The following is a 13,734-nucleotide window of genomic DNA, read 5'->3' on the forward strand; positions in this document are numbered from 1 at the left end:
CTACGTAGTTTAGAGTAGGTCTTACCTCCGGAGTCACTAGTTTTCTTTCCAACTGAACTGAACCATGCCAAACAAATGAAAAGTGCAGACTACTCCTACCTACGGGCTATTTATTAACTTCCGGTCAATTCACAGTTACTCACGTGGTTTGTCTGTATTGTACTTTTACGTTTTGTTACTGAAGCAAGTCATGGCGCAACCGCCACAGATACACAAAGGAATTATCAAGCAGGTCAGGGTTTTCCGATCGTCTTATTGAAATGACCCGTGCGCACGTCTGGTTCGCAGGTTTTGTCTGGTGACAGCGTGGTGATACGTGGCCAGCCGAAAGGAGGACCACCACCAGAACGCATACTTGGCCTGTCTGGAATTGTTGCTCCTAGACTTGCTCGAAAGCCTCAAGGGACAGCAGAACAACAAACATCCGGGATGACCGATGAGGTGTGTTGATCAAAATTTGTTCAAAATGTAAAAGATAGAAAATACAAAATTGCACCATCAATAATAGTGAATATTGCAGTTTCTGTTGCATTACTCAAATTTTGTATTTTTATTATTTAGTGACTTGCACTAGCTAAGTCTATCCATGATGCACTGTCTTGCATATTGACATTTTTTTGCAACAATTGGGGAACACGTGCTGAGCAATGCTTTTTGGTTTTGGTGATGTGGTAGCTAGTGATTGCAGTGATTGTCTTTGTTTGAAGAGGTTGCATGTGTCATTGATGTGTTTTGTTTGATTCCAGTCTAGTTAGACATGCAACACATAGATGCATATATTGTGAATAACAATAACAATAATGATAATAATAATATGCTTTCTCTCGCACCCAAATAAGTTACAGTTCCCACTTAGGGGCAGACATAAACTACACACGGACAAACTACATACACACCACTATCATACATTCACTACAATAATACAAAGAAAAAAAGAAAGACAACTACATATCACCACTAAGTACACCCATATCTATGTATTATGTACTATTTCTTTAAACCGTTTATATGATGAGTACATAGCTTCACAATTTCAAGGTTTTTGTTCACTGACTTTCACAATTGCGATGACTTCCTAGTACCCAATGTTACCTCTACAACCAAACTGTATTGGCTGTGAACAGCTCTATGGATAAATAGTAATTGTTGCTTCATCATCAACTTGCTAGCTTCGTCAAACCAATCTCCAACTGTACTTCTCACAGACTTGGTATATCCTATTCCCAGCCCTTCCCTAATCACCCATCTCCACGCAGAATCCACTAACTTGCAAACTTTTCTCGATTTTAGGTTGCACAAATGACTCCCATAACTAAGAACAGGCATTAGTTGTCTCATCATCACCTGTCTCCAGATTTCTTCTCTACTCAATGCGCCTATTCTTCCTATGAATGTGTGAAATTTTTTGCTACTGACATAGCATGTACCTTCCTGGCTGTATACTTGTTTCATGTAATTAATTGCTTGGCAATGATTTTTCTCCTGCACAGAGCATATCAATACATGATGTAAACACTAATGCAAGAGTTGCTTTTAGTGTGTTGTCTTGTACACTATGACACACAATTCTGTTATATGGTTATTTTCCTGGCATAGTCCCAAAATGGAAGTGCTCTGCTATAGTTTACGGAGAACGTTGATGTGCTTATCAAAAGACTTGGTTCTTATTATCACATTTGTTGAAAATGTATTGACTGTATTTGATGTTACTCTTGGCAATGCAGTTTTTCTCAGACAGCTGAAGCATTATTGTCTGCTTCTCTGTTTCATCACTAAACTGTTGATCTAGAGTTTGTACTGCTTGATGCAGTTGATGAACATTATGCCTTTGCATTTCATTTTGTTTTTTATAAATGATTTTGTACGACATCTAAACTTAGTGCGGTTTTTTCATACTGTGTGTCGAATTGTGTTTGAGCTGAAATGGCTTTGGTCGTTTGATTTTGCTGAAATGAAATGCTGATCGCACAGTAATGACATTCACTGTCATGTTTTTGTATCTTTGCTTATGGTATGGCATGCTTCATTTTTTATCACTGTTGGTTGCCTGTTCCTTTGTGGAAGCACGCGTTCTTTACCTTTGGCCATGAGTCAGTCAGAAACTTACGCTAGTAAGCATGTATATGGTGTGTTAGTGGTTTGTTTTGAGTACAGTACACAAAATGCTATAGAATATCACTGAACATTTGACAATACTGTTACATGTGTCATACTTACCTCTACAGTACTTGAAGTGTGTATTTTTACTGATTACAACATTTTGTACAGCCTTACGCATTTGAGTCGCGCGAGTTTGTTCGACGTCTTTTGATTGGAAAGCAAGTAACATTTACAGTGGAATACAAAGTTGCTACTAGTGGTCGTGAATATGGTACTGTATGGGTCAAGCAAGGTTTGCAGAGCAAGCAATCATATTACAGCAATTTGATGACATCGTGAACCATTTATAGGTGATGAGAATGTGAATGTGAAGGAACAGGTGATTATGGAAGGTTTAGCAGTTCAAAGATCTGGTGTTAAGCCTAGCGAGTGAGCATTCTTGTTACTCAAACTTGCAATAGGTATCTGTTAATCGTGATGTGTTATTAATGCTGTAGTGAACAGATGAAGCTAAATGAACTCGAGGAGTTTGCAAAAGCTAGTGGGAAGGGAAAATGGTCTAGTGATAGTCCTGACAAGGTAATGGAGCCTTGTCACTATAGAGTTAATTAAGTTTCCTATTTCTATTTGTTATGTTTCCAGCATGTACGTCAGGTGTTGTGGTCACTTGAAAAGTCTGCTGCAGAACAGTTTGCCGCCAGGAATCAAGGCAAAGAGATAGATGGTAATTTGAACGCTTAAGTCGGTATGGTTAGATCTTGCTAATTTGTATCTTGTACTGTGGGTTTAGGTGTGATTGAGTTTGTTAGAGACGCTGGCACAATGAGAGTCGAACTACTTCCATCTCATCAGTACATTACTCTTATGCTAGCAGGAATCAAGGTTTGTTATTGGATTAGCAGTAGATATACAAAGTTGTTTGACAGAGGCATAGTCACAGTCGAGGAAACTGGTAAAGAGACATAATTCAGTTTTGTTCAAGTGAGGTCTAGGGCTGTGGGCACAGCTCATAGTGCCCAGGCACATTTCAAAAATTGTACTTTCACCAGTTGATGATTCCCTCGACTTTCAGTTGTAGGTAGCTGATTAAAAATTATTTATTTATTTAAGCATTTTGTATTACCCAGAAATTTGATTTTACACGAGCAGGTGGTCTTCAAGATTCAAGTGTAATGTTTGTAATTTGAGGGTACAAGCAACAAGCACTAAATTACACAAGTTTGCAATGCCATATGTGCTATGTATCCACTACTAGTAGTTATATGTCATGCAATCACTCTTTTGTAAATCCTAAATTGCTGTTTTAGAGTATGTTGTTTATTTATTATTTTTATGAAGGAATTTACTTGATTTTGCTCTTTAGACGCCCGCCTTTAAGCAGGAGGCGGGGGAACCTTTTGCTGAAGAGGTAATTATGTCGACATTATGCTGTTAAATCCTGATAATAGTTTATTTTTCCTTACTGCAGGCAAAGTTTTTTGTTGAATCTCGGCTGTTACAGCGTGATATTAAAGTGCTAGTTGAAGGTATGTGTAACCGATTCTTGTGTAGTTTGTTCCACTCACTATTTTTGTTAGGTTTTTCAAATCAAAATATTGTGGGCTCAATTCTGCATCCGGTGAGTCATAACTCAGTAGATAGACGGAAACTACTTGGATTATGTACCAAGTGTACCAAAGTACTGTACTATTATTATGAGTTTTATTTGGTAAATGGAAACCGGTTATAAAAGGTGTTAGCCATTTTGCTCTTTTAACTTAACTTAAAATGATATTGCTGTTTGCATGTAACTGAACTAATTGTTTATTTTTTGTGTTTTGGGTAGGCTGGCAGCATCACTGAAGTTCTTCTACGTGAGGGGTTTGCTCGTTGTGTTGACTGGAGCATGGCATTTGTTAGCAGAGATAGAGAAAAACTGCGAGCAGCTGAAAAGTTTGTACTGAATATTAGACATGAGCAATGAATTAAATTAAATTGCTTAATGATTATTGAATACAGGGCAGCAAAAGATGCCCAGCGAAGGTTGTGGCGTGGCTATGTTGCACCTACAGTTGCAATTACAACATCTGAGAGAGAATTTACTGGAAAGGTAAAAAACTGTCATAAAAATGCATTTGTTAAAATTAATGCACTTTATTTTATTAGTAAAGAATTTAGTTTTGTTTTTCGGTTGATCATAGAATCAATGAGGAATGTGGATGACGTTATCTCATCTGTATGATAGTCAATAATGTATAATAACATAGCTTGTTCAAAATTGCATTTAATATAATGCTGCACATTTGATGCGTGTGGCTGTGATCAATGTTACAGCGATGTGTTGTGCAGGTAGTTGAAGTCATCAATGCTGATGCTGTTGTCATAAAAAAAGCTGATGGCGACACAAAAAAATTTCATCTTTCAAGCTTGAGACCACCAAGGTAAAAAGCTACATGTCAGTATGTGTGTTACGTATTCTGTAGTTGTTTTTTGTGTTTAGAAAAGAGAAAGATGAAGAAACTGATGTATCTCCACGTGGATCTGGTCGAATGTTGTATGATGTTCCATATATGTTCGAGGCTCGAGAGTTACTTCGAAAGAAACTGATTGGAAAGAAGGTAATGTATAATACAGATCTGATAGACAAGTCGATGGCAGTAACTTTGCAATATAACATTTTTACTCGCAGGTGAATGTTGTTGTGGATTACGTGAAACCAGCTGAAAATACTTTTCCTGAAAGAACATGTGCTACAGTATCAATAGGAGGAATGTAATATAATGAACTGCTTAGCAAAGAAATGTTTTAGGTATCAGTTTTTGTTTTCATAGCAATGTTGCTGAGGCATTGATTAGTAAAGGTTTTGCATCAGCTGTAAGGCACAGGCAAGATGACGAACATCGCTCATCGAAGTATGATGATCTTTTGGCAGCAGAATTGAGGTATGTAATGTGGCCTCCTAACCACACCTACAAAAGCTAGTGGCATTTATTTAGAATTAGGGTTATTAGTTAATTAATTAAACAGCTGTGACTCCCATCTACCCTACTTGTAGCCAGACTACTGTATTTGGTGTTTTTCTGTGTTTGGTGGTTATATGTTTAGCTGTTGTCCATTTATATTTCTGTAGTAATTTGGTAAATGCCATGGGGATTTTCAGAATGAGGAATTAGCCATAACATGCTTGCTTGATTTGCTGAATCGGTTAGTAACGTTTCTCTCTGTTTCATTGCCCATATTATTACGGCCCACATGGATTTTGTGTTTGATTCTAAGCATGCCTTTGTTATTATTACTGTGTTCTGAATGGTATCCAGAATACCCTCTACAAAGAGTTGTTAACGTAATTAATACATTAATAGCAATTTTGTTGTGACTTAGAGCCAAGAAGAATATGCGTGGCATTCATGCAAAAAACAAAGATGCTACAGTTCACAGAGTTGCCGACATATCTGGAGTACTATTTGTGACAACAGGCCATTAACTGTGTGAATTATGGTTTTTTGGTTTGCAGGATCACAGTAAAGCCAAACAGTTTTTGCCATTCTTACAGAGAGCTGGTCGGTCAGTGGCGATTGTAGAGGTCAGTAACTATTTCATTTAGAGGCATGGTTGAGCTTTTAAATGCTGTGCATGTAGTTTGTTGCTAGTGGTTCTAGATTGAGACTCTACATTCCGAAAGAAACATGTCTCATCACCTTTTTGTTGGCAGGTTAGAATTTATCAAAGTAATATACTGATTTTAAGGTGGTCACTAATTCTTAATAAGTATTTTGGTATATTTTAAATATTTGCTTTTTATTTGTTAGTGGAAAGGACAAGTAAACTAAAACCATCAGCAGCACATAGCAGGAATCGCAGGATAATTGTTTCCACACCTTTTTGTTGCTAGACATAGTAAAGGATAGTCACATAATTATCTTGCACTCTCTCTAAGTACTGCAGCTTAGCAGAGCAGCTATTCTTTACTCAATATCTCTGATAATTGTAGTAAACTCTTTACGTAGCATTTCTGCTGTACACGAATGGTGTTTTACAAATGTGTCGTTATGCCTCTCCATAATGGGCAAGTGGGGTCTTTACCCCCATCTGGGCGCCCATCAACCTGGCAGGTGAGCCCAGCGGGGTACAATGGCGATCAATGACTAGCCAATTTGATATAGATTGCAGGAATTGCAGGAATTACAAAATACAGCACGCCTAGTGGATATCAACGACCACCAGGAAAGAACTGGACGTCATCGTCAACGGACCATTTGCCAGACCACAGAAACTCCCCAACAACTGAAACGAGTCATAGTCTCATGGATAAAGCTAGAGAAACATGAGAAAGAAAGACAGACAAGTTTCACAATTTACTGTCGTCACTGGGGTTTGAACCCCCAAACCATGGAGTGGTAGCCATTGTCGCTAACCACTAAGCCACGGCGGTGACTATTTTACAAAAACTAATAATATCTTAGAAAAATCTGTAATTTTAATTAACGTGTTGTGGTTACCCCAGCATACCTTGACTGCTTGATTTCATACAGGGTCTGATGGTCATATGACAATGATTGATGATGTGTAGGTATCAGTTGCCCTCGAGTGGCTCAAGTTGGTCGTGGTGGTCACCAGACTGAGGGAGAGCCTTTTGGCCAGGATGCACTTACATTTACAAAGGAATTTTGTCTACAACATGAGGCAATATGCTTTTCTTTTAAGATGAGGGGAGAATAGAATTTTTGTCTACACAGGTTGAAGTTGAAGTGGACAGCATGGACAAGGCCGGTAATTTCATTGGTTGGTTGTTTATCGAAAACAGAAATCTTTCAGTAGCCCTGGTGCAGGTGTGTAGTACAAATGTGTCAAATGAAGATTTTTCTAATGATCAGTTGCAGGCTGGTTTGGCATCAGTGCATTTTACTGCTGATCGCTCAAAGTATGCGAAAGAGCTCTACTCCAATGAAGATGCCGCTAAAGCTAAGAAAGAGAAGGTGCTGGAGTTTGGATATGAAAATTATAATTGTGTCATGTAGTTGTTTTCACCATTAGATTTGGGCTAACTATGAGGAGACAACAGTTGAAGAAGAGACTATAAGTGAAGATTCAGAACGACAGTGCGAATACCAGGATGTGAGAGACTGACATGAATTTAGTTTGGCGGTTACTTGAGTTGTGGGCATTGAGACAGGTTGTTGTGACTGAACTTAGTGGTCCAATCAGTTTCTGGGCTCAGAAAATAGCTACCGGTTAGGATGCTTCTATAGTTGAAGTGACAGCAACGAAAGACTGTTTTGTGCTAGGTCCTGAGCTAGAAGAGTTTATGGAGCAACTACGGGTAGAGTTTGAAGCCAATCCTCCAACTGCAGGCGCATATAAACCAAAGAAAGGGGATATTTGTGCTGCACAGTTTTCAGATAACCGATGGTAGGTCACATGATCAGATTTGTCTTGATAAACTGCACTGCTTATATTTTCAAGGTATCGCGCACAAGTTGAAAAAGTTTCTGGTGGTCAGGTACAGATACTTTACATTGACTTTGGCAACGTAAGTTCCTTCTGGTTTCTATATATTTGTGTTCTTCATGTTACCTTGTTTGCAGAGAGAAGATACTAAGACCATAAATCTTGCACAGCTACCAGCTGCCTATTCCAAGTAATCTTTAGTGATTCCTTGTATTTAGTCGTTTATATTACAGTATGTGCCTTTGTAGACTTCCTCCTCAGGCCACTCAGTATCGTTTAGCCTTTGTTGCAGAGCCACAGGATGTATGACCATTTGGTGCATTAGCTGATATTGTATGACCTTCTGGCCTATATTGTACTTTTATGTGCAGGAAGATTGGATTAGTGAAACAATGGCTTCTCTAAATTCAGATCTTTTGGTAGGTCGTTCATTATTGTCGTTTTTCTGTGTATGTCTTTTCTTCATGCTTACCGATGTCTTTGATGTCATGTTGTGTTGCTGCTTGCATGTGAATAATTTAAATGTTGTGTTCAGAATCGTGAAATGAAATTGAATGTGGAGTACAAGAATGGAACAGAGGTTGGTATATCAATAGCTGATATTATCAGAGAAGTATGACGCGGGAAAAGGGTCTGCCTACTGAGACTAATTGGTGATAGGGTCGAATGTATCAATTTAGCTTATGTAAGGGTGTACAGCGAAGTTGTTTGCATGCTTTGTGTAAATAATTAGTTTCAGGCTATACTTACTGTAGTGAATACACAGCTAGTGACACAGCCTTAGCATGGCCCCTAGGAATATCTGTATTTCTTTAATTAATTAAACACAATACTTAGTCATTGTTGCTGAATGTCACCATTCACATCACTTAGAGAAAAGAAAAGGGTAAAAGGTAATGTTGGACAGTTTTATAAGATGCTGACCCAAACAAGGGGTGTACAGGTGTATGTAATTGACCCAAGGTGCGCATGCGCCAGGGTTAGAGTAATACTGCTGTGGTTCTTGACCACGCACTAGACCAACCTGTATTTCCGTCAGAGTATCCAAATATACGTAGAATCCGAGTGGCACTTTCTAAATGTTGACTTGATTGTAATGAATGCATGTAGGGTACAGGGATGAATATCGTATGGTAGATTCTAAGATGAGCTGCTCTGGATGGTTATGAAATTTGATAGTGTTGCCTTTCATTCCTTGTGCTTTAGTTAAACAGCATCTTTGCACCATGAAATCTTATAATTTATTAATACTCAACCTGTGTGTCGTAGATTTATGTCACTGCCATCGACCCTGAAAGCCAAACTGACTTTGGCAAGAGCCTCGTAGAAAGTGGTCTCCTACTTGCTGAGAAACGAAGAGAAAGACGATTTACCACCCTTGTGAGTTGCTAGCAGCAAGAGATATGAAAGTGTGGTTTTGATACCTATGTGGCAGGTTGAAGAATACCAAGCAGCACAAAATAAAGCAAAGGCAAACAGAGTAAGTTTCTACATATGTGCGTATTTTTTGATGCATGGATTAACTTAACTTCACCTGAATGATTAAGTCAGTTAATGAACCAGCTGACTACATCAGGTCATCGCAGGTGTAAGATGGACAGCATTTGCTGACAATCTCACTTTGGTGGCTACTTCACTCATATCTAATTAACTATAAGTAATCTAGTCCACAGAGGAAGTTTGTGCTAACAGTAGGATAATATTATGTACTGTACTAACTATTATGAAACTATTGCACCAGTCAACTATGGCTGCCTAAAGGCTCACACTAGCCTTGTCCCCATACTCTCTCACGCTTGCCTTGTCTGGTGCCCGTATGACAATTACGCAAGAGAGTCAGGAGAGACTAGCTCACACTGCTTCCATAGGTCTGGCCCACTTTTATCATATCATATCCTAACAATCTCCCTGGACAACTGGAACCATTTAGCAGCACACACCACCTTTAAATCAAATACAGCAGCATGATAATCTCTCTCTCCACCTTATGTTGGAAACCCATTCAGTTATTAATGCATGATTGCTGTATAAGTACAATGTATACTCAGTGTACACAGAGATTTCTGGACTATAGAATTTACACCTTCCAGTGAACACCCAAGCAAGGATTTAATCACTCGGTTGCTGCCTGAGGGTTGAATCCTTGCTACCTGGTTATGATTTTTGTTAATTAATTTTTCCCTGTTTTTATGCAGTGCAATATCTGGCAGTATGGTGACATCACAGCCGATACAGCAATTGAATTTGGCTACAAGAAGTCGAGCTAGACAGGAACTGGCAATGATTGATTGAGACAGAATGGATTCTATTTTCATGTTTGTGGTAATGTACAAACATTTCCATTCTCTAATTACATCACCAGTGAATAAACTAGAACAACCGTTGGGCTTTGCCCATCGTGCTCTTGATGTATAACGCTCGAACATTCTGCCAGTTCTTTTTCAAAAGTGACACTAGGAAGTTCACTGCCAGATGTACATTAGCTGCCAAGTCTTCTTCATTCATAGAGACATTGCCAACAGCAACAGCAAGACAGAGAACCTGTAAAAACATTGTCAACGATGAGAGTCGTTAGTAGTTGAAACAAACTTTTACTACACACACAGACACAGACACAGACACACACAGACACAGACACAGACACACACACCACTACACCAACAAGTGTGTACGTGTATTACCATTTCTATCGCTGACAGGGTTGGGACATGTATGCTACTCTAGTGGTTCACATAAAGATTCGAATATTACAACATCATCAACTGCTTGAGGCACAGCTCATTGCCTTTGCTGCTAATATGCCATTGTCTATATTCCCCACAAAACAATGTCTATCTTCATATACATTGAGACATTCTGTTTCCCTGTCTAATACTTGTATCTACCTGATGGAATTTAAAGCTACCAGTGACATTCCTTGTGAACTAGATTTTTTAATTGGCAGACGTTTAGCAAGCCTGAAAAAACCTGCTCACGCATTGTAGCTAACTAGCCAAATAAAGGTTCCCCCAAAATGTAGTTTTTCACAAAGCAAGGCCGTTTTCTACGCTTCCACAAACAAGCAAAGTACAAACAGCGTGGACAGACGTACCTTCTTCATCTGAAACTTGATGGTAGCTTTCACGTCGTTAATCTTTGCAACCATACTCTCATTGTGTGTAATGAGAGTGGGAAACTTGCCAGCTTTGTTCAGTCCAGGACCCAGCAGACGCGGAATCTGCTTGATAAGACTGTCTGATGCCAAGAAAGCATCGTATTTCTTAGCTAAACACAAAACATCTCGATGAGAGTGAACGCACCACTTCCATTCTACGCATGCAACTTACCAAGCCTTTTTACCAGTTTCTTGTTCTTGTTTAGCTTCTTCAGATCCTCCGTATCCATACATGGAATGTTATTAGCTCTCGCTTCGTCGCAATGCTGCTGATCACCTAACACGCACACGCTCATCTTCTGTCTGGGTATGTGTCTCAGCTTGACTGTGCCCGAGAAACGTTTGTCTTTTTGAGGATCGTAATTCTTGAGCGCAATTTGCAATTCTACTGTTTCCAAGAACCTTCTCGGCTTATCCTTGGCACCCTTGAGCACCGTACCGACGCATTCGAACAAAGTGTCTCTTGTAACTTTGCTGTAACGCACAAACAAGAGTGACTCTAGTCTAATCTTATGTGGACCACACGAATAGCGATCGACGTTGGATGTCTGCGAAACAGTCAGATTCGAGTAGGACTTACCTCATCACGTCGACCCTAAACTTACTATCCGGGACAGTGACTAAACTAGGTTTAACACGTGGTATCCGGGATAACTACGGAATTGGCTTCGCTGGGCATGTGTGAAAATTTGCAGTTTATAATCGTGTAATACTTATTCGAACGTGATGTCAACTAGCTAGTTTACTACAATAGGTTATTTTTCTATCTAGATCACAGAACGACAAAACTCGGCATTTGCTTTGCTGATCGATTCATACATGTGCACGTTCACCGGGCAAAGCATTCTACTTAGGAAAACAGGCTTATTAATTAAGACTGCAACGTTATTAGCAAAACAGACTTGGACAAAGAAGCTGCATTTGAGACTGAGCCTCAACTTTCAGCAGAACAACATCAGTCATGGATGGAATTTTTTAGTTTATACTATTTTACTGTAATTTTTTGTGTGTGGTTTTGTGCAATATGGATGGTCACTCTCACAAGTTACAAACTTGTTGAGACTAATCATATCTGGGAAAAGGAGGTGCTATGGTCTAGCTTTGTCTTACTTCTCTATAGCTATAGAGGCCTACTATAGACTTGTAAGTCACCAAGAGAAAAAAAGAGTAAAATACTAATTTAAATTAAGTCTAGATTTGGTTGGATACAATTTTAAATTTTAATCCTAACGCAAATTTTAAGTTATAAATTGTAAATTTTGACTTAATTAGTGTAAATTGGAAATGATCAGTGTGAATCAAAGCAATTTGAAATCAACGCAACTTGACTATAAATTTGAAATAAAAATTTTAATTATATTTGATTAATTAACAAGATACAAATTTGATAAAAACTAAAAAATTATTTGGCAATAGTGGTGTGCTAGTGTTTCTACTTACTGCTTCAAGTATTGCATTTCTGAGTTATGGCTGCAAAGTTCTGTTGAGGAGTTTGGCCTTCTAGATCTTAATAGTGAAATATAGCAGTTTGGCGCAACTATCTACCAAATTGGTACTACTAATGGCATTATTGTCATAACACTTTGATCATACCTAACGTGGCAAGCACATTTGAAAGTCTAATCTTCTTTCAATCTGGTGTTTACCATACGTACTATTAGCAACACTTGTCACGTGTTGGCCACACGTCTTCATTCCAAAGCTAATTTGATTTCATTTGGAGCCAATCGCTGAAGCCGTTGCCCGCAACGACGGTGTGTTAGGAACCGTCCTGGCGTGTGCTGGTGGGATCATATTTCATCAACTACAGGTATATACTTGGACTGCGGACGTCCTAAATCTGATGCATCATCTCTTGCTTTGTTTGCTTGTTTGTTCTAGCAATGGCTTCAAGTGCCACGTTTGCTAGGCCCGAGACTGCTGCTCTGCCTGGACGCTATGGATCTACCTGCATGCCTCACTTGCCACAAATTGAACATCCCATGTCAAGGCTTGGTGACAGGAAAAAACTTACAGTGCAAGGTATTCATTCTGCCGGAGACAAGCGGCGACCAGCTACGTCAAACGGAGTCATGGCTACTGAAAATGACGTTCATCAACACCAATCAGGCCGTTTGTTTCCTCCATTAAACAGCCATTCTTTAGAAACAGTGCCAGAAGATGGAAAAGTTCAAGGCAAAGGCATTTTTTTGTTTTATTTATTTATTGAATCTTAGTTTGATTAGTTAATGTGTTTAGTAATTAAAGTATCATTAATGTCTGCTTTTAAGATAATTAAGGAGGTAACTTGAAAGTACAAATGTGTCTTAATTAATCAAGAACTTACTAGTACTCAAAACCATATATTGATGATGTCTGTTTATCAGAGTTTATCTATTTTACTAAAGGCATACCTGGTATGTTTATTAACAGCCACAGTGCCTATCGTATTCTTGGTTGCATATTCTTAGATACATGATTCAGGTAAACTTTGTTTTGTGTGGTAAATAGCATTACCTAGACACCAAGTTTTCAGTTAATTAAAAGTGTTTGATTATGGAGCAACATGAAGTATTACTCATCAGAGCTTCAAGAATGTCAAAGGCTAGCTTTAATTAATTAAATAAATTATAACCTTGTAAAGATGATGCAATTTATAAAAACATAAATTACAGTTGAGGCACTAGCAGTGTTTGGCTTAGATTTTTGAAGTAATTTACAGTATAGGTGTGTTGTACTAAAAAATCCATATACTAGCACAGTAACATTTGTTCACTTCATAACTTTCAATAAACATGAAGACATGCAAGCATGTGATGTTAGACTAATGTATGTAAGTGCAAAATTGCTATTCATATTGATAACTCTCAACAATGTTTGTTTAAATATTTAATGACTGAAATACTAATCATTGTAGCTCCAGCTGTATATCCTCAAGAACTTCCTGCCAGTCGAGCTGTCAGTCACAAAAGCCATCTCCGTCCATTAACACAATCTGCAGGACGAGAACGAACTGTACAAGAGGTAAGACACGCCGTTGATGTTTGTTCTACTGAAGTAATTATTGTTTGTGT

The 13,734-nt window shown here is 38.5% G+C and overlaps 3 protein-coding genes across 4 annotated transcripts in view; 2 read left to right on the plus strand and 1 right to left on the minus strand.

Annotated features, from left to right (window-relative positions):
• The first annotated feature begins 120 nt into the window (after positions 1–120).
• LOC134187424 (staphylococcal nuclease domain-containing protein 1-like) lies at positions 121–9,935 on the plus strand. The gene is made up of 33 exons (XM_062655542.1): positions 121–232; positions 289–441; positions 2,269–2,392; positions 2,451–2,529; positions 2,598–2,679; positions 2,743–2,824; positions 2,891–2,982; positions 3,464–3,508; positions 3,569–3,626; positions 3,678–3,718; positions 3,926–4,032; positions 4,099–4,189; positions 4,429–4,520; positions 4,580–4,697; positions 4,769–4,851; positions 4,911–5,021; positions 5,461–5,536; positions 5,594–5,662; positions 5,719–5,791; positions 6,650–6,762; positions 6,816–6,908; positions 6,960–7,055; positions 7,114–7,194; positions 7,253–7,310; positions 7,365–7,488; positions 7,543–7,609; positions 7,665–7,717; positions 7,776–7,830; positions 7,899–7,946; positions 8,063–8,107; positions 8,797–8,907; positions 8,963–9,007; positions 9,723–9,935. Exons 1-33 carry the CDS (start codon positions 191–193, stop codon positions 9,792–9,794), a joined length of 2,679 nt encoding a protein of 892 aa, XP_062511526.1. The 5' UTR covers positions 121–190; the 3' UTR covers positions 9,795–9,935.
• LOC134187425 (large ribosomal subunit protein uL1-like) lies at positions 9,812–11,324 on the minus strand. Its single transcript, XM_062655543.1, has 4 exons — positions 11,262–11,324; positions 10,854–11,155; positions 10,619–10,791; positions 9,812–10,068 (listed from the first exon to the last, which is right to left on the minus strand). The coding sequence occupies exons 1-4, from the start codon at positions 11,264–11,266 to the stop codon at positions 9,898–9,900; spliced, it is 651 nt and encodes a 216-aa protein (XP_062511527.1). The 5' UTR covers positions 11,267–11,324; the 3' UTR covers positions 9,812–9,897.
• Positions 11,325–12,103: 779 nt separating this feature from the next.
• LOC134186628 (EF-hand calcium-binding domain-containing protein 6-like) overlaps positions 12,104–13,734 on the plus strand; it is an 8,775-nt gene continuing 7,144 nt past the window's right edge. For both annotated transcript variants that reach the window (XR_009970975.1, XM_062654626.1), the window contains exons 1-3: positions 12,104–12,491; positions 12,563–12,856; positions 13,578–13,684. Coding sequence is in view for 1 of the 2 variants with exons in the window: in XM_062654626.1 (XP_062510610.1) it covers positions 12,565–12,856; positions 13,578–13,684 (399 nt within the window). In the remaining variant the exon portion in view is untranslated. The remainder of the gene's footprint in view (positions 12,492–12,562; positions 12,857–13,577; positions 13,685–13,734) is intronic.

The sequence above is a fragment of the Corticium candelabrum genome, chromosome 11, assembly GCF_963422355.1.
Source record: "Corticium candelabrum chromosome 11, ooCorCand1.1, whole genome shotgun sequence".
Classification (NCBI taxonomy): Eukaryota; Metazoa; Porifera; class Homoscleromorpha; order Homosclerophorida; family Plakinidae; genus Corticium; species Corticium candelabrum.

Excerpts from the sequence above, each read along its gene's own strand:
- LOC134187424 (XM_062655542.1), top strand. The coding sequence starts at position 191 with ATGGCGCAACCGCCACAGATACACAAAGGAATTATCAAGCAG. Across the intron at positions 2,393-2,450 it reads TACTGTATGGGTCAAGCAAG|GTGATGAGAATGTGAATGTG; the intron begins GTTTGCAGAGCA and ends AACCATTTATAG. Across the intron at positions 4,190-4,428 it reads AGAGAGAATTTACTGGAAAG|GTAGTTGAAGTCATCAATGC; the intron begins GTAAAAAACTGT and ends TGTGTTGTGCAG.
- LOC134187425 (XM_062655543.1), bottom strand. Across the intron at positions 10,792-10,853 it reads GAAACTGGTAAAAAGGCTTG|CTAAGAAATACGATGCTTTC; the intron begins GTAAGTTGCATG and ends TTTTGTGTTTAG. Across the intron at positions 10,069-10,618 it reads TCAAGTTTCAGATGAAGAAG|GTTCTCTGTCTTGCTGTTGC; the intron begins GTACGTCTGTCC and ends ATGTTTTTACAG.